The sequence below is a fragment of the Notamacropus eugenii genome, chromosome 4 (genome assembly GCF_028372415.1).
Source record: "Notamacropus eugenii isolate mMacEug1 chromosome 4, mMacEug1.pri_v2, whole genome shotgun sequence".
Taxonomy (NCBI): Eukaryota; Metazoa; Chordata; class Mammalia; order Diprotodontia; family Macropodidae; genus Notamacropus; species Notamacropus eugenii.
The window spans coordinates 78,535,895-78,555,140 of NC_092875.1; the positions used below are offsets into that span (position 1 = coordinate 78,535,895).

General features: G+C 51.9%; 3 protein-coding genes across 10 annotated transcripts; 1 reads left to right on the forward strand and 2 right to left on the reverse strand.

The window, feature by feature from the left end:
* Positions 1 to 1,963: 1,963 nt before the first annotated feature.
* PLPPR2 (phospholipid phosphatase related 2) lies at positions 1,964 to 8,238 on the reverse strand. Of its 2 annotated transcripts, XM_072602297.1 has the most exons (9): positions 7,978 to 8,238; positions 6,971 to 7,072; positions 6,462 to 6,650; positions 6,232 to 6,367; positions 5,808 to 6,082; positions 5,429 to 5,605; positions 5,079 to 5,201; positions 4,185 to 4,236; positions 1,964 to 3,816 (listed from the first exon to the last, which is right to left on the reverse strand). In XM_072602297.1, the coding sequence occupies exons 2-9, from the start codon at positions 7,034 to 7,036 to the stop codon at positions 3,482 to 3,484; spliced, it is 1,353 nt and encodes a 450-aa protein (XP_072458398.1). In that variant the 5' UTR covers positions 7,037 to 7,072; positions 7,978 to 8,238; the 3' UTR covers positions 1,964 to 3,481. The 2 variants fall into 2 exon arrangements, with proteins under 2 accessions (XP_072458398.1, XP_072458399.1); XM_072602298.1 differs by lacking the exon at positions 7,978 to 8,238 and having other exon boundaries at positions 6,971 to 7,162.
* A 609-nt stretch (positions 8,239 to 8,847) lies between these two features.
* CCDC159 (coiled-coil domain containing 159) lies at positions 8,848 to 13,792 on the reverse strand. Of its 6 annotated transcripts, none has more exons than XM_072602291.1 (15): positions 13,675 to 13,792; positions 13,504 to 13,562; positions 13,109 to 13,266; positions 12,621 to 12,706; positions 11,927 to 12,076; positions 11,612 to 11,645; positions 11,338 to 11,429; positions 11,158 to 11,239; positions 10,720 to 10,915; positions 10,480 to 10,547; positions 10,139 to 10,215; positions 9,811 to 9,917; positions 9,391 to 9,467; positions 9,171 to 9,294; positions 8,848 to 8,960 (listed from the first exon to the last, which is right to left on the reverse strand). In XM_072602291.1, the coding sequence occupies exons 1-14, from the start codon at positions 13,696 to 13,698 to the stop codon at positions 9,203 to 9,205; spliced, it is 1,302 nt and encodes a 433-aa protein (XP_072458392.1). In that variant the 5' UTR covers positions 13,699 to 13,792; the 3' UTR covers positions 8,848 to 8,960; positions 9,171 to 9,202. The 6 variants fall into 6 exon arrangements, with proteins under 6 accessions (XP_072458392.1, XP_072458391.1, XP_072458394.1 ...); XM_072602290.1 differs by having other exon boundaries at positions 11,338 to 11,492; XM_072602293.1 differs by lacking the exon at positions 9,171 to 9,294 and having other exon boundaries at positions 11,338 to 11,492.
* A 204-nt stretch (positions 13,793 to 13,996) lies between these two features.
* On the forward strand, positions 13,997 to 17,006 carry TMEM205 (transmembrane protein 205). Of its 2 annotated transcripts, none has more exons than XM_072602299.1 (4): positions 13,997 to 14,148; positions 14,465 to 14,585; positions 15,551 to 15,720; positions 16,411 to 17,006. In XM_072602299.1, exons 2-4 carry the CDS (start codon positions 14,486 to 14,488, stop codon positions 16,720 to 16,722), a joined length of 582 nt encoding a protein of 193 aa, XP_072458400.1. In that variant the 5' UTR covers positions 13,997 to 14,148; positions 14,465 to 14,485; the 3' UTR covers positions 16,723 to 17,006. The 2 variants fall into 2 exon arrangements, with proteins under 2 accessions (XP_072458400.1, XP_072458401.1); XM_072602300.1 differs by having other exon boundaries at positions 14,057 to 14,186.
* The last annotated feature ends 2,240 nt before the right edge of the window (positions 17,007 to 19,246 follow it).

The window sequence follows — 19,246 nt, forward strand, 5'->3', positions numbered from 1 at the left end:
ACTTCAGAACTGCGGACAGCTCCCACTTCCAGCTTCCTGGACTGGGAGTATACTGAGGAATCGGAGGAGGCCTCGGGGAGTTGGCCCCTGTTCCAGGGTCGGCCAGACAGATTGGGGCTGTGGAGGACAGGGTAGAACTAATCCGGGTAATAACTGTGAGGGAAGAGAAAAGAGACATGGAGAACCTTGAGACACTGAGAGAGATAGAAAATGCAGGGATGTGGTTGAAACGGGAGTAAGATAGAAACAGATAGGCAGTTCAAGATAAGGAGAGGCTTCGCTCCAGCCTCCCGCTGAGTAGCGGACCCAGCCTGAAGGCTCCAGAAAGGGACCTGAGGGATTCTGAAAGTCCAACGACTGAGGAGTTCCGAGTTATGGAGATCAAGGCGGGGGTGGGGTTGGTTTCAGCGTTCTGCGGGTCAAAGGGTCGATGCCTGAGAGAGAAGTGGCCGGAACCTTAGAAAACTCGGGATTCTGAGGATCAAGGGCCAAGGTTCTGGGAGACTGAGGTCGTGGTGAGTGGAGGGCTGGGGGCGGACTCACCCTTTGTCTGTGGATCCTGGGAGAATTCTGCGCCGCCCGTGCCTCGCCCCCGCCCGGCCCGGCCCAGCTCCCCGCCCCCCCCCCCCCCCAACCCCGGAAATCTCTGTTTCTGGAAAAACCACCGCTCCCACCCCCATCCCGCCTCTCCCCCACCCCCCATCCGCAGAGGAGGGAGCAAGACTGGAGCTGGGCCCCGGGTGGAGGCGAGAGCCAGACAGAGGCCTCCTCCTCCTCCTGACAGCCCCCCACCTCCGAGAAGCCTCCATCCCCGACGGGTTTCTCCTCTCCTGCTCCCCACCTCCCCTCACGTCTGCCGGGCCTTGATCTTGCTACAGTGTTCAGGGAAGGGGGTGCGGTACAGAGCAGCAGCAGGAGGCGCCGGACACCACCCGGCCTGGGAAGGCTGCCCTGGCCCTAGCCCCGCTCATTCCCTTCCACCGCCTACCCCTCCCGCGGCCACGCCCCCGCGCCCCCTCTCTCGGCCGGGGGGAAGGCGAGGCACGTGGGTTCCAGCTGCAGGCCAGGGTGACAGGTCAGAGCAAATGGGCCCCAGTCCCCTCCTGCTCCCATCCCCAATCAGGGAGCCCTTGGAATTAGGAGCAGGTCACAGGCCAAGCACCTGCCCTCCAACAAGCCCCCCCAAATGACTGTATCTGTGACTGTGATCTTGTCTTTGAGTTTACTTATGTGTGCATGTGACTAAGATGTACATATGTGAGAGAAGGCAGAGAAAGAGAGCCAGTGAGAGAATGAGATAGGATGGGACTCCCAAACCAGAAACCATTTAATCATGTATCATACAACTTGAGTAGGAAAGATCTTGGAGATCCTGCCATTCAATCCCTTCATTTTACAGAAGCCCAGAGTGGGGAAGAGACGTCTCACATCATAATCTCTAAGCAAATGAGTCAGGGGGATAACACTCATTTGTCCTGATTTTGGTGCACCTCAGAGCCCGTGAAGACCCTTACAGCAGCCTGGTGCATTCTCTTCAAGGACTTAAGCGCGTTTTTGCTTTTGGGGCAGGGGGCTGGGGTGAGGACAGGAGGAGACAAACTCCAGGCCCAGGATACCAAGAGGTTTCGCCATGGCTGAAGGGTTGGCCACTGATGGGGAGTGGTGGCAACTTGGAAGGGCAGGGTGCACAGTCACCACTGGAAAGAGCAGGCCCAGGGACAGTAAGAGGCGTTGAAGCTACTGAAGGGGAAGAAATATTCTAAAGTGGAGGTAGAAGACACCATCTTTCAAGTACTTATCCCAAAGCAAAGCTCCACATCCCAGACCTGCTTCCAGGCCTGGCTCCTTTGTTCACATGCTCCAGCCATATTTACATACCACATAGGCACATAGTTAGTCACATTGAAGGAGAACAGTCACATGGAATACTCTTGTAGGCATAGAGAAAACAGATGCTGGGGTATTTCTGATACAAACATCTTTATTAAAGGCTGTGAAACTGGGAGTAGAAGAGAGATCTCTCTTTCTCTCTCTCTGTTGCCCCCTTTAGCTTCCCTTGGGGCAGGGCCAGGGCTGCTGAGGACATTGTGCCCTGGGACTGGCACGGCCAGTTCAGGAAGGGAAAAGGTGGGGGGTTTTTTTGTTTTTTTTTGTTGGGGTAGGATGAGGAAGCAGGACATGAAAGCTAATCTCCCAAGTGTGTAGGTCACAAGAAACCCTCTACCTCCTTTCCATTCTCCACCACAAGGCTCTGACCTTAGGTCCAAAAGGCAAATCCTTACCCATCACCCCCACTAAATCTAGAATCAAGGAAATGAGGGATAGGGCACTTGGGGGGAGACAACACCCTGACCTGCTCAACTATTTCCTTTCCCCCACTTTACTCTCAGAGCATAGAGTAGAAGAGAATCCCTTCTTCCCAGCACTGGTGCCTGGAGAGGAACTCAGAGTTTAGGGTCATTAAGATAATGATTGAAATTGGGGGATGATGGAGAGGATGAGGGAAGGAACCTAGCTTGGCTGGAAGGGTAGGGAAGGTTATCAGGGTTGGGTGGGAGCTGCCCCACCAAAGGACCTTGTAATGGGGAGAAAATGAGAAACGTGGCTTCAGTAGAACGACCCTGACAATCCAATGCCTCCCCACTGGGTCAGACTCACTGACTCCTTTCTCCATCCTGCTGTCTGAAGAGGGATAATCTCAGAATAATCAGAAGGGGCTCCCATTGGCTGAGACTGCCTTCCTTTCTCCCTCGCGCCCCCAACCCCAAGAATTTTCAGATACCAAGGCTCCACCATTAGGAATCATTATCCATTATTGGCATTCTGAGATATCTAGGGCCCAACCCTGGCAAGCACCAAGATTCCCCGTAATCCTTAGATACCAAGCACTCTCATTGGCTGATGTCAGACATCCCTCTATGTGTTCCCTCCCCGACTCCCAAGTCTCAGAAACATGGGCTTTCTTATTGACTGGAATCACACCAACCCCAATCACTCTTAGAATTTTGAGACATGGAGGCCCTCAAGGTACAGTAAAAAGTCAAAGGTTATTTCTATTAGCTTCTGCCTAAAAAGGAGGAGCTTCTGTCTCCCCTCCAAACCTTGGGATAATGGAGGGTCTCCCCCCTCAGTTTTCCCAATCCCAAATTCCCCTAGATCAGGCAATGAGACCCTCCTGGGGCCCAGCCAGCTAGGGAGGGAGGTAAGAAAAAGCCATCCAGGCCTGGACTTTCTTTAAATTCTCCATCCATCCATCCCCATATCCTTGTGGCTGGTGGGGCCACACACACACACATACACACACGCACACACACGCACACACACACTCGCACACATGCTTAGACACAGGCACACACACTCAGACATAGGCACACACACACATTCACACACAGGCACACAGGAGACACATACACATGGCCTGAGAACATCTGACTCCGGGGGTATCTGGGGTCAGAGGCTCTCAGGACCTAGCAACCTGAGTTCACAGCAGGTGGTCCCGACTGGCAAACAGGTAGGGGCTGAAGCTGTCCCGATGGAAGGGAGAGGGGTAGAGTCCACTGAGGGTGTATAGATCCCGCAGCAGAGGAGTAGGCAGCAGCAACTTCCGGCCCCGACCACCCCCACCTCCACCTCCACCTGCCACAGATGGTCCAGGAGATGGTGGGGGACCCTGGCTGGGGCCAGGGACCATGGCAGGCAATGTTGGCTCAGACCTCACTCGAGCGCGGGGAACACGAGGGGAAGAACACATGGGGGGGGCCCGGGAAGACACACAGCTGGGGATCAGGTGGCCCCGACGGGTACAGCTCTGCAGTTCTAGGAAGACAGGCAAGGCAAGGTTGGGGTGGGAATCTCCAAAGCACAGAAGTCTTGGGGAGCAAGGAATAGGGCTAGGGCTGGTAGCCCCCCATAGATCTCTAGAGATGACAGGGACAGGGAGGCGGTATTTTTTTCAGACTGTTTTCTGACAATAATTCTGAACCTATTAGGGTTTTGAGCTGGAAAGCACCCGAGGTACCATCCAGAGCTTGAGTATGTCATCCCCAGTTCAGTGCCCTTTCTACTGTATCATTTGACCCAGTGGAGGCTGGAAAAGGCAGGCCAGGGGAAGGAAGGGAGGCTTGCTACAGAGGGCTGGGTGTGGAGGGTGGGTTCTAGAGGGAGAGGAAAAGGAGTTCACTCACTGGGTGGGGTGAGGCGGGCAGGCTGCAGCGGGGGTGCAGTGGTCTTGGGCTCCTGAGACAGACAGGCAGAGGGAGCGGGCTAGTGGCCCGGCTGGCTCCAGCCCTGGCCCCTGGCCCTGTCCCGGCGGCTCCTGTTTCTGTTCCTGAGCTGACTGAGGGCCCCCCCCCAGTTAGGGTGGACACCAGGAGGGCAATAATGGAGGGGGTAGAATGGGAAAAGAAGGGGCACATGGAAGAGAAAGAGTTTCCAGCATTAACCATACTCCCCCCCTACCATCCTTCTCAAGGATGGGATCCCAAGTTAGGGGTCACTGGTCATGACCTCCAAATGGGAGCAGGGGTGGGGTTGGGACAAGCAAAAGGCCTTAGAAGTCATTCAGATTAACCCTTTCATTTTAGTGATAGGGAAACTGAGGCCTGATGAGGTGAAGTGATTTGCCCCAGGTCAAACAGTTAACAAACAGCAAAGTCAGGATTTGAAACTGAGACCTCCGGCTTTCTCTCCACTACACCATAGTACTGCTGGCCCTCCAACCATTTGGAGGAATGTCTCCCTGGATTGAAGCACTCCTTTTCATAGGAGGCTGTTTGGTTAGGACTTCCATAAACATAGAGAATAGGCCTCTACCAAAGGTAACATACCCTGGGTCCTCTTCCTGCCATGTCTGTGAGTGACCAGGTGGGGTGGGCCCATCTCTAGTCCCACTCTAAGTTTCTCTGATGTTCTCTGGGGATCCCTGCTCTCAAGACCCAGTAGAGTCAGTGTCTGTCTCTAGCTCGCCCCTCACCAGGCACTGAGTCCATTAGGGAGAAGTCCAAGGTTCTAGCTCACCAGCTGGGTACAGGAATCAGGAACTAAGAAGTGGGGGGGGGGGGCAGTCAGCTGCCCCTTACCTGGGCTGAATTTAACTTTTCAAGGGGGTTCTCAAGGGCAGGCACTGGACCCAGACCTTCCCATCTGAATGCCCTCTGGCTTAGAGGGACTCGACTCTGGAACTTGTTGACAACACAGGTGACCTGAGGCAGGAAAGAAGGGAGGCACTAATCTTTTACCCACCAGAGATCAAAGACTGGCATAGACACAGAACTCAAGCCAGGAGGTGGAAGTCTTATCTCCCAGTTGAAGATACACCCTGCCTCCCCTAAGGCTTGACTTTCCCTCTTTCTTTCTATATAATCTACCCCTCCCCTCCCACCTGCATCTTGTGGGGGATGTTGAGGCCCAGCCCCACAAAGAGACTAACCAGGAAGGTGGCGATAGCTGCCCCAGTCAGGAATCCAGCCAACACATCGGACCAGTGATTCCGATACTCAGCCACACGGACCACACCCACCAGGAAGGCTGGGCACAGCAGGGCAAGGCAGAGTGAAGGCTTCACCAACCTGGATCCCTTTACCCTGAATACCAGGGTGACATACATCTGAAGGAAGGAGAGGAAGAGAGTTACAGGGATACCTTTCAGAACCGCTTCTTTTACAGACTGGAAAACTGAGGCCTAGAGAGGGGAAATGGTGGGGAGGGCAGGCTTCAGAGGCAGAAGTTAGCAACAACCTCCTGATTTCAAGTTTGGCTGGGAGTCTGGTACTTTGTCTCAGTCCTCTCTAGGTGGTATTCACACTCACCGCCGTATAGGTGACTGCAAATGCACACAGGGCCGCATCCTTGCAGGGGAAGGCACGTCGGGCAGCTGCAACCAAAGCAGGGTTGCCAGCTGCACAGGCCCCTTGGTCGGTGACATACCGGTCCGGTCCAGGTTTGTCTGTGGCTGGTGGTGGGCAGCCCAGAGCCGTGTAATTGGGATGGCAGACAGAGAGGAAGTGTGGCGTAGGGTTCCCTGTCACTACTTGTCCAGCATTGGCAAAGATGGATGTGGTGAAGAGGCCAAAGGAATACACGCCTAGAAGGGAAGGACAGAAAAAACAGATGACAGCCCAACCAATGGCTGAGTTTGGGCTCCCCCAAGCCCTTCATCTTTTTCCCCAGACTCCCTCAAATGAAGCCCTGCGTGCCCCACCACCTGGTTAAGCACCAATTCACACCCCGCACCCAGGAAGCGGACCAGCCTTCTGAGGGCTGGGCTGAAGCGGCAGCAGTCCCCACACACAATGGTCTTCTCCCTCAGAGCAGGCACAGTTGAGGTGGGAGATGGGAAGAAGGCTCGGGCAAGCTCTCCAAGGATAATCTGAGAGAAAAGACCAGGATTGTTGGGGGAGCCCCACCTTAGTCATCCTCCTCCCTTCTTTACAATCCACGCCTCCCAAGACCCTGGGAATTACCGTGATGGCAGGCCCTGCAGTGACCAGGGGGTAGATCAGAGCTGGGGGGACACGGCTGGTGGCCTCGGGCCCTGGGTACGGCTTGGCATAAGTACTGTCATAGCAGAAGAAGCCCTGCATGTGCACTGGGAATGTGTCTGTGTATTCCAGGCGGTAGGCAAGAAGTACCACAGCACCCAGGAGTACTGACTGCCAGTCCAGGCCCCGGGGCAGAAGCGGATGGTGGGATACAGGAAAGACAGGGAGAGAAGAGAAGCCACCAAGGAAGACACAGAGATGAAACTCCACATAAGGGTTATTGGGGAGGAGGCACAGAGGTAGAAAGGATAGGTAAAGAAAGGAAGGAGAGAAAAAGGAGGGAAGAGGAGGAAGTTACAAAGAGAACAAAGATCAGGAGAGAGACAGAGTCACAAACCAAGGAGAGAGAACATAGTGATTAAAGTTGAGGGCATCTCTTCTTCCAGAAACCTCTCCCCCAAATCCTCTATGCTGATCTGCATGGTCCTCACCTCCACAAAGATGAAGCAGGGTATTATGGAGAAACTCCTCTTCAGGTCTGGTCGCCCACTCGCCATGGTGGGATCGGGATGAGGGGTACAATTGGCGGGGGCCTGGGAGAGAGGCCCAGTCACACAATCCCCTATGACAGCAGACTCAAGTCCTCTCCCTCACCCCAGAAGTTTTAAAGGTTCTATTGGGTATGTTGTGTCTGACCAACCCAGTTGCTGGTCCTTTTGCCTCAGTCTCTCATCTGTCCCTCCCTTCCTCAGGGCCATCCCTTGGAAGAACACTCCCCATCCCTCAACCACCATCAGAAAGTTCTCCCAGTAATATAGCCTTTATTCTGTAACTGTCTCAGAAAATGATCCCCAAAGATTTAAAGACTTATGTGTTTGGAGAAGATTATTGCTAGATGCTGGAGTAGGTACAAAGCTCAGATAAGACCATGTCCCCTCAAATAACTCGAAAAGACTGGAAAACGCTATGCCATTTGGCTTCTGCTTTCTGTTTCCAGCCCCCTCTTCCTCCAAGGGGTTCTGACCCCTCCATTCAATGATTCACTCAGGCTACAGCATTCCTCATCATAGGAGGGACCCCATGGACACCACTATCCCCTGCCCCCTCCCTACCTCCGCTTAACCCAAACCTCGGGACTGCTCCAACCCTGCTGTATTGGCATTTCCAGCACAGGAGGGAGAGAGAGAGAGAGAGAGAGAGAGAGAGAGAGAGAGAGAGAGAGAGAGAGAGAGAGAGAGAGAGAGAGAGAGAGAGAGAGAGAGAGAGTCTGTGGGTTTTTGTTGCAAGGGGAAGCCTATGAGAGTGGGCGAACACACAGACTCGTAGCCTCGCACAGGCGTGCACACACAGTGTCTCCCCCTCCCCCATCACCTCTCCCCAACGCCACCCCGCGATCCCAAGTACCCTTCCCCCATTACTTCCAGACAACGGCTCTAGAACTCCCTCCCCCCTGGTAAGCGGGGACCCCGTATCACGGTCCATTCCCCATCACCACCACCTGGGTCACGGCCGCTCCATGGCCCGGATCCACGTCCCACGACAGAGGAGGCCAGTCCCAGGCCCGGCCGGTCGCCTTGGTCCCAGATGTCTAGGTGTCGCGGGCCGACGAGATGACAGGCAGAGGCGGACGGACCCGGAGGATAGCCTGACCCTGGCTGTCCGGGCGTCCGCAGCTTTAGCCAGCCGAAGCCTCTGGAGCGGAGCTGAAGAGAGCGGCAGGGACTAGGGAAAGGATGGATGGAGAGGAGGTGGGAGGGGCGGGAGTGCGCCAGGCGTGCGCCGGCCCATTAGCACCGGGCCAACCCCGGGGCGGGGCATCTGTGATAGCGCTCCCGGGCTCCCCACCTCCCCACCTCCCCGAGTTCACATCTGGCCTTCAGTACGCATCCAGCGGAGGGAGACAGACCCAGAACGTAATCTCCTCGAAGGCAGGGATTATTCCTTTTTGTCTCTGTATCCTCGGCACCTAGGACAGTCTCTGACACATAGAAGCTTAATAAATGCTTGCTGAATGAATGAATAGAACCTTTGGATGGCGCCAGCTGTGTTGGGGAAGGGAAAGGAAAGGGGGAGGGCAGTTTTCTGGACTGAGAAGTTTGTGCTTGGGTGGGGGAGGGGGCGAGGCGTCGTAAGGCTGAGTCTATTAGGGGCATGGCTGTGTGAGTCGTTTGAGCATGGGACTAGTGCTCTCCTTGGCTCTGTCCTAATTTGACCAAGGTCACAGACTCAAGCGCCCTTTAGTCTTGACTTGGCTATGCACTCACTCCAGCCTAAAATGGCCTCTGAACTCAGCCCCACTAAATTACCTCTTTCTAGAGCAAGGAAGGAGGGGAAGGGGCAGGCAGGGGCAGCATCAACAGAGACAGTATTGGGGAAGGGGCCACTCCTATTTTATTTTCTCTCTTAGGGGATTTCGGGGGACTGAGGCTTCCCTCAGGGAGGTCTCCCTTCCCTTGATCAGGCAGGTCCCAGCAGCTCAGCCTGTGGAGAGAGAGATTGGTCATGTGAAAGGTCAGATCCTCATCAGGGCTACTCAGAGATGAAGGGGGCAAAGGCAGGAGCTAAGGAGGAGGCTGGGGTGGGAAGGGTCCAGTGAGAGCAAGGATTGAGGTCAGAGATCCTGAAGAAGCCACATTTAGGGCCAGGGTCCAGGGGGATGGGCCAGGGGCTGGAGATTGTCAGGGTCCGTACTGAAGGAGTCTTGCATGTGTCAAGGCTATTGGCTACGGGCTGTGAGGTGGGTTGACATCTGAATCCGAATCTGTTGCCCAGGCTGGCAGTGGTGGTGGACTCACACAGCATCGTACCCTCCGGCCTGTGCCAGGGAATTCCAGAAGGGGTATTTGGAATGTAGTCTTGGGGGAAGGCATTTTTCTCCTCCCCAGAGCCTAACCTCCCCCTGAGCACTCACTCCTGAGGACTCCACGATGCTTCACTCCAGTCAGGGATAAGCTTTCAATGGCATTCTGAAGAGTGTTCACAGCTGACCTAGAGGGGGAAAGGACTAGAATATGCACAGAATCTGGACAGGGGGAATGGTAAGGAGTGAGACCCAGGTCATGATGGAGTTGGGACAATGAGTTCTTCATCATGTGTCCTCTCAACAAGTCTTAGGTTCACAGGATTGTTTTAGAGTTGGAAAAGGTCTTGAGTAGCACCTAGTTCAATTAATCCCCACCCTCCATTTTATAAATGAAGAAACTTGAGGTTCAGAGAGAGGAATAACTTGCCTTAGTTGGGAGTTGGCATTAGGTAGGGGTTTGAAGGGGATTTGAGGGGATAGGGGTCCCTGGGAACCAAGGAGGGGGCTCACCCAGGATTTCTTTCTCACCATATGTCATTCAGCTCCTCCTCCAGCTCCTCCGGTCCCCCCCATTCCTTGGATTTCCTATCCTCCTCAGATAGCATGCCCCCTTGCTGTTTCATCTTGGTTAGGACCTGAGGGTAGGGGGTGGCAAGGGGCAGAGGTAAGGCACTCTCTTTACCTTGTCTTCTAAATCCACCTCAGACATCTCGGCTCAGCCCTCAATCTTGGCCCAGGCTGAACCAGAGGTGTGGGTAGAAGGGAAAGGGAGACATGTACTTCAGGCATCCCACCTGCTTCCTCCCACCCCCCTGCATCCTTCCTTGACCCACACCCATGGTCACCTTTTCCTCACCTTTCGACATTTCACCTGATTCTTCTGCATTTTCTTGATATTCACCAGGTTTTCGGTGATTTCCTCTTCCTGTGACTCTGCATAAAGGGATGCGGATAAGAAGATGAAAGGACCTTCAGTTAAGAGTCATGGGACCTCCCCTCCCTTCATCCTCGTGTTGGAGATATGAGAAGAGAGAAGCTGGGCCAATATCAACCACTGTTCATTCCCCAGGGATGGAGGGGGGACTGGGGGCCCTTCCCTCAGCCCGGAGGCCAGACCCTTCAGGGGGAGCAGACATGGGGATGAAGAGACAAAGCAATGGGAATAAGGGGGTGACAAGTGGGGGTGGGGGGACATACTGAGTTTCTGGTGGATGTAGGTCACCTCTTTCTGCAGCATTTCCAGCTCCTCCCATAGGAACTTCTTGCTGGAGGGGTTGGGGGGGGGGGTGAGAATGAATGATAACACAGCCACAAAGTCCCTAACTTAACCTCTCTCAAATCCCTCACCCCTCCTTCCTCCTTCCTTAGCTCTCCTGTTTACCCTAAGGTATCTCTATTGCTCTCAGACATCTTGTACCCCCAAGCCAGGATCCACACCTTTCCCGAATCTCCAGGCCCAGTTGTAGTAGGGAGCGGGTGGTCCGTCCCCGCTGGACCTCCTCACTCCCCCGAAGATTTTCCTTCACCTCCTGCAGGCCCCGAGCCAATGCCCGCCACAGCTCCTGACGCCCTATTTCTGCCCCTCGTCTAATGAGGTCATCTTGGGCTGAGCAGCAAGACAGGCTCATCACTTCTGCCAGGAGATGGATGGAGAGTGTGATTTCTGATTTTAGCCTGACCCTCACCTCCTGACCAGAGCCTCCTCTCTGTCTCTCCTCCTATCGACCCCTCTGGGAAGGAAGGGGAAGTCTCTTTAAATCTCAGACCTAGGTTCAGAGGGGATCAGTGTAAGGCCCTGGAAATCCCTCCCTATCCCTAACCTTGAGCTCACCTTCTACAAATCCTTGTGATTTGACTCCCTAGACCCAACCTCACCCTCTAGTGCCTGGATTTTAACCCTCTGATGACTGCTTTCCTTCTCCAGAAGGGTCACAGAGTGGTTCAGGAACTCGAAGGCCTAGTAACAGGAAGGAATTGGGATCAGAAAGCAGTATCAGAGGTTGCAGTAGGGTCAATATCAGAAAGGACAGAAAGGAAGGAGATGGGCCAGCTCACCTTGGTCTGCGCTTGAAGCTGACTTTTCAGGCAATCCAATTCTGTCCTTACGAGCTTTTGTGAGTCAGAAATCATGATGGCAGAGACCTGGCCTATGGGATCAGAGATCATGGTGCCTGTTTTCCACCTCATCCCACCAGGTAAGGAAAGCCCTTCTAGGGGTGAAAGCAGTCTGAGTTTCCCTATTCCACAGAAAACAGAGGCCTTTACTTCCCCCAGCTCTCTGGGCTGTTGGCCTCATCCTCCCACCTCCTGTGGCCTGAGGATACCTTACCTGGGGCCTTAGAATTGTCTGTCTCCAAGCTCCTCTGAGGGCCAGCACGGTAGATCAAGGGGGAAAAGGGTAGAGGGTATATTAGACCCTGTTCTAGATCTCCAACTATTTCTAGAACCCAACTCTATCCTAGTTTGGGCTTTTCCCCTCCCCCAAATCCTGCAGGATCTCATTCATTCAAGTCACTGGAGGGAAACTGAAGCATGGGGGTGGAGCAGCAGCTAGACTGAACTTGAAGAAGCCCCTAAGCTATTAATTGATGTGCACATGTGGGTACCCCATTGGACTTGTCCACATACAAGAACATGCCTGTACCTGGTCACTGGCCTCTCTCTGAGGTCTTGGGCTCAGGCTCCGACTCCGACTTCTGTTCCTGTTCCCATTCCGACTCCTGGTCATGTTTCCCTTTGAACTACTATTCAGCTTTGGGCTTGAAGAAAGGGTCTCCTCAGAGATCAGCCACTTCTACAGGGGTTGGGATGAGAGTGGAAACAACACCCATAGTTACAGGACCCGAAGTCCTCAAACCCTATGAAAGGGTTGTGTCTTTGCTGCTGCTTCTGTGGGGATGTGTCTCTCCCAATACAGATCAAAGGGCTTTCCCTTCTATAACAGTAATTAAGTCCTAGGAGATTGTCTGAAGTAGAGATAAAATCACTTGATCAGAGTCAGAGGAGATGTGAACCCAAGTTTTCATGACACAAAGCCTAGACTCTCATCTGCTGAACCATGCTGCTTCTACAATAATAAAAATTATAGCTGCCGCTTCTGTATGAGGTTAAAGTTTACAAAATGCTTTCTCATAACCTTCTGCAAGGTTGGTCTGGGTCCCCAATAACCCAAATATTACAGATAAAGAGGTTGAGGTCCAGACAAGTAAACTGAGTTACAAAGTATCATCCAGATACAGTGTTAGATCTGGGACGTGAACCTAGGTGTCTCCTGATTCCCTTACTACACCACGTGATCAGGGAGATGGGGACCCTGACAGAAAGAAGAAGGAAGTGACCTTGAAACTGAGATGTCCATCCTTTAGAGAGTCTCTTTCATCATTTTTCAGCTTCTGGGAATCTGAGTTGATGTTATGAACCACACCTGCCATTCAGAGCCAGGGTCACATTGATGACATTTCAGGGATCCCACCCCAGCTCAAATGGGATTCCACAAAGAGTGCCCTAAATCATTCTTCAAGATTGCTGGGGAGAATAGGGGCTCCTTCTTTCAAGATTATTCCAAGCCACCAATATCTCAATCATTCCAGGTGCCCCTAGATCTCCCAACCTTGAAACCCCAGTTCCCTGTTCTCCTAGTGGCCCAATCTCAAAGTCCTACCTAGGACTTCAGCATGATGGCACCGGAGTCCTAGGCTTTAGTCCCTCAAATCCCAGCTCCCCCCAAGGACCCCTCCATCCCCTGTTGCTGGTCCTCAGTTCTCTAGCTCTTTCTCTTCAGTCTATTCCTCAACCCCTCCAAACTACTGCATCACCCTATACATACCCAGACCCCAAGACTTCTGTGAGGCCAAGCTGACACTCAGCTTATCAGACTTAGAATGAATCTGCACAGCACATTCCCTTGGGGACGATGAGCATGGAGAGTTACTGGACACTCCAGAGCTGTCAGAGTCCCGAGGAATTCCAGCCAGGACACAGTCACTTGGGTGGGTGAGGAAAATGCTCAGTGGGGGGTGAGGAGGGTGTATAGAGAAGCGTGCCCAGCCACCCATACCTGCCCATCCCTCCTCCCAGCCCTAGAGAGCTGTTCACATCTGGGAGCACTCCTAGAATCCACATGGCCAGAAGAGGAATTCTGTCCCATCCCGCCCCCCACCCCCGACCCAGCCATTCAAACTGGAACGCGATCCTAGGGATGTTGAGGCCAGATGTTTGCACCTGGGAGAGAACATCTGGAGGGGAGTCCGGTCCATAGAGTCCTCATTGCGTAGCCCTTGCTGGGGAGGGGGAGGGGAGTTGGGGGTAAGGCAAAACTGCCCTGAGTCCCTCCTGCTGAGGTCTAGAACACAGTAGGCACTCAACAGATGTTCATAGAATTGAAATACCCACCAGCTGCTCATACTCCAAGCCCATCAGGGACCACGGAAAAAAGTCCCCAGCTGGACCGGTGAAGTTTGATCCAGTGGGGACACCATACAAAGCTAAGGTAGGGGCACAGTCTCAGGACAGAGTTAAGAGTCACAGAGGAGGGGCGGAGCTTTTGTGTGTAGCTCTACCGCCCCAGGTGGCCATTCCGAAATCCTATTGGTTGTGTTCCAAGTCTGTACTCCGTAAGGCGAAAGGTGATTGGATTAGCCCTGAGTCGTGATCGCGGTAAGAGGAGGGGCAGTACGGGAGGAGACAAGTGGCCGGGTCTTGTATAAGAATTCTCCTTACTGATTGGTTAAAACTAAAGGAGGTGGAGCACTGGTCTGAAGCCAACGAGGAGGCGGGGCGGGAATGCTTGGGCTGAAGCATTAAGGTGGTGGGTCGCAGAGAGCTGCTGCTGAGGTCCGGGGTGCGCTGGCCAGGAGTGCGGTGTAGGTACGGCCTGTCCGGACTGGGCACCCCTCGTGGGGAAGGTAGGGAGGATGGAATACGGGATCCAGCCTCGGGCAGCCCGGGACTCGGGTCCCTGCACGCCCAGCACTGGGGAAGGGCTTCCCCCGACTCTAGCCGCGATCCCGGCGCCGGAGGTCGCCCCCGTTCCCCTCCCCCTTCCCTAGGTGCAGGGAACCGGCCGCTCCTGGGTCCCTCCGCCCTGGGATGCCTGAGCCTTGCGGGCACCCCAGCCCCTTCCTTGGGGGTGCGGGGGCGAGCAGGGCTCTGAGTCCGGTTCTTTCCTCCTGTTCTCTCCCAGGTGCGGAGCTGGGGCTGCAGGATGGCTTCCGAAGTGGACCCGGGTGACCTGGCCAAGGTGGTTCAGGTGTTGGTCCTGTCCAGTGCCTGGGGCATGCAGATCTGGGTTACTTTCATCTCAGGTACGTTCCCCTCCCCCCGGGGACCCTGGACTCTGCTCCTTGCCCAGAGCCAGGGGGAGGGGAAGGTAGGAGGAAACTCTGGAGTTCGTGGCATCCCGAGGTTTAGAGCCGGAAGGAACCACAAGGGATTTGTTAACAGATTTGGGGTGAGGGAGAGTCCAAGTAGGTTTCCACAGTAAAAAATGAACTTTCCACCCTTTGTAAAGAAACCTCAGACCTTCTGACCCCAACCTAGTACTCTTTGCGTTATAAGTAAGGAAATCAGGTAAAAAAAAATAAATTCTAACTAAAAAAGTTTATAAAGAAAAAATGGCTGTTTCATGGAGGTATTTAAGTAGTACCTGAATGTGTGACCATCTCTCAGGGAATTCACCCACAGGATAATAATATCCCCACTCCTCCCAGGATCCCTTCTAACTTGAATATTGCACTCGTCAGTTAAAGGCTTATTGTGTGCCAAGCACTATACTGATCACCTTATTTTTATTTTAATTCCTTTCATTTATCCATCAGTCATTTCTGAATATACTCAACTCTAGTGAGCCTTCCCTTATATCAAAGAAAAGTAACGGTTAAGCAAAACCTGTGGGCACATTATCGGCATCCGACATTGTACGCAAAATTCCTTATCTGTTGTCCCCCACCAAAAGAGGCTCCAAGAAGTTAAGAAGTAGCCTCTGGAATTTTTATCTGTTACCCTCATAACTCTTCCCTATTTTGCCCTAGAGGTTTAGCAGCTCTCTATCCCTGTCTTTCCAGCCTGAGAGGTTAGGTGCAAAAGGTCTGAATTTCCAGGCCCATCCATACCCTCGTCTAATCCTTTCAATTTAAAGAGGAGGATGTGGTGTCAGAAAGAAGAAATGACTTTTCCCAGATCACATAAGATCCAAGTTACAGAGTCAGAATATGTTCTTTATACTGTCCAACCAGCCTCCTTTGTACTCTTTTCCCACCTCCACCCCTAGGATTTGTGTTGTTCCGGGGGCTGCCTCGACACACTTTCGGACTGGTCCAGAGCAAGCTCTTCCCCTTCTACTTCCACATCTCTCTGGCCTGTGCCACCATCAACCTGGGCATCTTCCTGTTCCATCACCCATTGGTGAAGCTCAGCTTTACCCTGGCAGAAGTTGTTCAGGTACCAGGAGGCCATGGATGGGGGCTAGAAAGCTGGGAGGCTGGAGATTAGGGAACATGGGCTTAGAGACAACCCAAGACACGGCAGTCCTTTCAAGACAACATCTGGCCTCTAGACCGGCTCCCACTCAAGGTAGCTATTATTCCCCGGAGTTGGTGTTTCTAAGTTTCCAGGAGTTGGTCCTGATGGCCAAGTCTCATTTTGGGCTTCTGCTTTTCACCCAGTTCATTGTTCAGAAACCTGCCTGGCTGGGGACTTAAGTCTTTGCAGGAGGGCTTAGGCCTCTCCCTGGGGGAGTGGGTCCCACCCACTGGCTCTCCATTCACAAGCCTGATTGGAGTGAGAAGGATAAATCTATCTTTAGTACTCCAAACTCCTTTTTGCTCAAGTTTCTGTATTCACCTCATGGTGTGTGGGTCACATATTCTCCAACTTTGTCCCTGAGTAATACAATACCCCAGAGTCTTCTAGATGGCATAATTAAAATTATTTAAATAATGGTGGTTGGCAGGAATGAAGAATTTCACCCCCTCTATCCTGTTCTGACTCCTCCCAGCTGATAGAATGTGTTGAAATCCCTGGGAGGCAGTTGCTGATCCCCAAGGCTACCTTCAGCTATGACCTTGGGCCTTGGGCAATGTCCTAGGGCCCCTCCAACCCCCACCCAGCTAACTACAGCTTCCCTTCCAGCTGGGCCTCCTGGCTTTGAGCCTGGCTCTGTCAGCTCTGAACGCTCGGTGGCTAGAACCCAAGACTACAGCTGCTATGTGGTCCCTGCAAGCAATGGAGAAGGATCGAGGTCTAGGTGGGGAACCCCCAGGACCTTCCCAGGGTCAGGGCCAAGACCCCTACCGTCGGCTTCGGGAGCAGGATCCCAAGTATCGGGCCCTTCGGCAGACCTTCTTCCACTATCATGGCCTCTCCTCCCTCTGCAATTTGGGGAATCTGCTTAGCAATGGCATCTGCCTTGCCTTCCTGGCACTGCACCTCCAAAGCCTGTAGGAGCAGGACCTCTTCTCATTGCTCAGAGAGGAGTTCTAGTACCTTCCCTGCACCTAAATCAAACCCACATAGACCAGGTTCACTTGGACTCTGCTCAGCTGATCTTGTGGGTCAAGCAAACAAGAGACAGGAGAAATGGGTTCTAATTCCCTGATCTAGGACACTCTTTATAGCTCTTCCTCTTTCCTATGACTGTTCTAGGGATTGGCTGTGGCTCTTGCCGAGACAGAATTGGGAGACTTTCTGTGACGTGATATTTCCTATTAAAAAATAGTTTCTCACAACTGCCTCTGGTGTGACTTAGATTAGAATTAAGGGAGACAATTCTACATACACCCCAGGAGAACAGAATCGTCCCATTATCCAAGTTATTGAAGGGTCAGTTGTCCAGGTTGGGGTGGAGTGTGACTGAGCACTAGTCTCACAGAAAGATGACCCCAGTCAATGACCATCTGGACCCTTGACCTCTGCCCTCCTAGGATCATAAGATTTTAGAGTTTAGAGGGATTTTAGGTCATGTAAGTCCAACCCTCTCATTTTATAGTTGAAGAAACTGAGCACAAAAATTAAGTGATCTGTTCAAGGTCATATATCTCAGAAGTAGAATTTGAACCCAGGATTGTGACTCCAGAGCCAAGGTTCATTCCACTACTTGCCCTTCAAGTATCCATTCAGTTCCCATTTCCCTGAAACCTCCAACGATTCCAAATGCATACTTAATCCAAATGCATTCATTTAACAGTTGGAGAGACTGAATTCAATTTAATAAGCATTTATTAAGTGTCTACTCTGTTCCAACCACTAAAGCACCCATTGGGGCTACAACAAAATGCACTGTCTCTGCCCTCAAGGTGTTTACATTTTAAGGGGGAAAATGGTAGAATGCACATGTGCACAGAGAAGTAAATAGAAAAGAGATACAACATAATTTTGGAAAGAATGGTGATGCTCCAACTGGGTGAATTAGAAAAATCCTCACATGGAACTTGGCACCTAAATTGAGCATTGAAGAAAGCTTGCTACTCCAAGAGAAGGCAAGGAGGAAAAGGATTCTGGGGAAAGTGCCCCCTGTAAAAGCTTGAAGGTGGAACATCAAAGGATCATGAGTTTAGAGCTGGAAGAGACTTCACTTCCAACCCCATAAAGGCTATTGAATCTATCCCCCTCATATTTAGAAAAGGAAATTGAAGCCCAGAGAGGTTGTGACTTGCTCAGGATTACATGACTGTAAGTGACAGAAGCAGTATTTGAACTCAGATCAACAAGAATTTATTAAGCCCCTATTTTGTTCCAGGTTCAGGGAAAGAAGCTGGGTATCCAAGACAGAAACAAATTAGTGACTGCCCTCATGGAGCTTAGACTTAAGGAAGAGATGTATGCCCATGTGTTTACCAAGCATCCAAGGTAATCTTGGATCGGGAAGTGAGGCACTATGGGCTGGAGGACAGAAGGTGGCTCTTGAACTGAGTGTGAAGGGAGCCAAGGACTCCAAGAAGTTAGGAGAAAGAGTTTGTTTCAGACATGGAAAAATGGAAGGGTGGATAGTGATGGGAGATGAAGTATATGGTCAGCAAGAAGGCCAGTTTGACTGACAAGTTTGTGAAAGGAACACAGCAGAATGAGTCTGGAAAGGTAGCATGGGTCTAGCTTGTTAAATACAAGACACAAGAATTTCTATTTGATACTAGAAGTAATAAAGAGCCATTGAAGTCTATTGAGTAGAGAGAGTAGCAATGGGGTCAGACCTGCACCTGGGAAAATCACTGGCAAGCTGTTTAGAAGATGGATTTGAGTAGGGGTAGACAAGGCAGGGAGACTGACTAGAAGGCATACTAGTTCAGGTGAGAGGTGGTGGAGGAAGGATTGGAAAGATGGGGAGATATTCAAGAGATGTGGTAGAAACAGGTTTTGGCAACTGGCTGGATATGTTGGGTGAGGGACACAAGTTTCCAAACTGTATTTCAACAGAAATAAGGAAATTTAGGAGTGGTGGGGAAAGGGAGGCAGGGAAGATCCATTTTGGATAGGTTGAGTTTGAAGTGTCAATAGGATGTCCAGTTTGAAATGTCCAGTAGACTGTTGGTGATGATCAAAGTTTAGGAAAGAGATAAGATACATAAAGCATATATTAAACACTTACTGTATGCCAGGCACTGTGTTAAGTACTGAGAATACAATTTATAAGCAAGCCAGACAGTTTCTTTTCCTAAAGAACTTAACATTCTAGTGGGAGAAGACAAAACATATAGGATAGTTGGAAGGGGAATGGGTGGAGTCATGTACATGGTGAGGAGATGTCTGGAAAGTAACGCGGAGGCTTAGTTCTGGGCGAGGTAAGGCAAAAACCCACCTATTGAGTCTGGAATCCCAGGGTCAGAATCTAAAGTTCTAGTGAGGGAAGATGAAAATGGTGGTCTGGATATAGCCAAGATCGTCCAATCTAGATAGATCTTGGACTCATTTGCACAGAGATGATAAGTAAAAGCAGAGGTGCTGAAATGACCACCAAATGAAAGAGTATAGA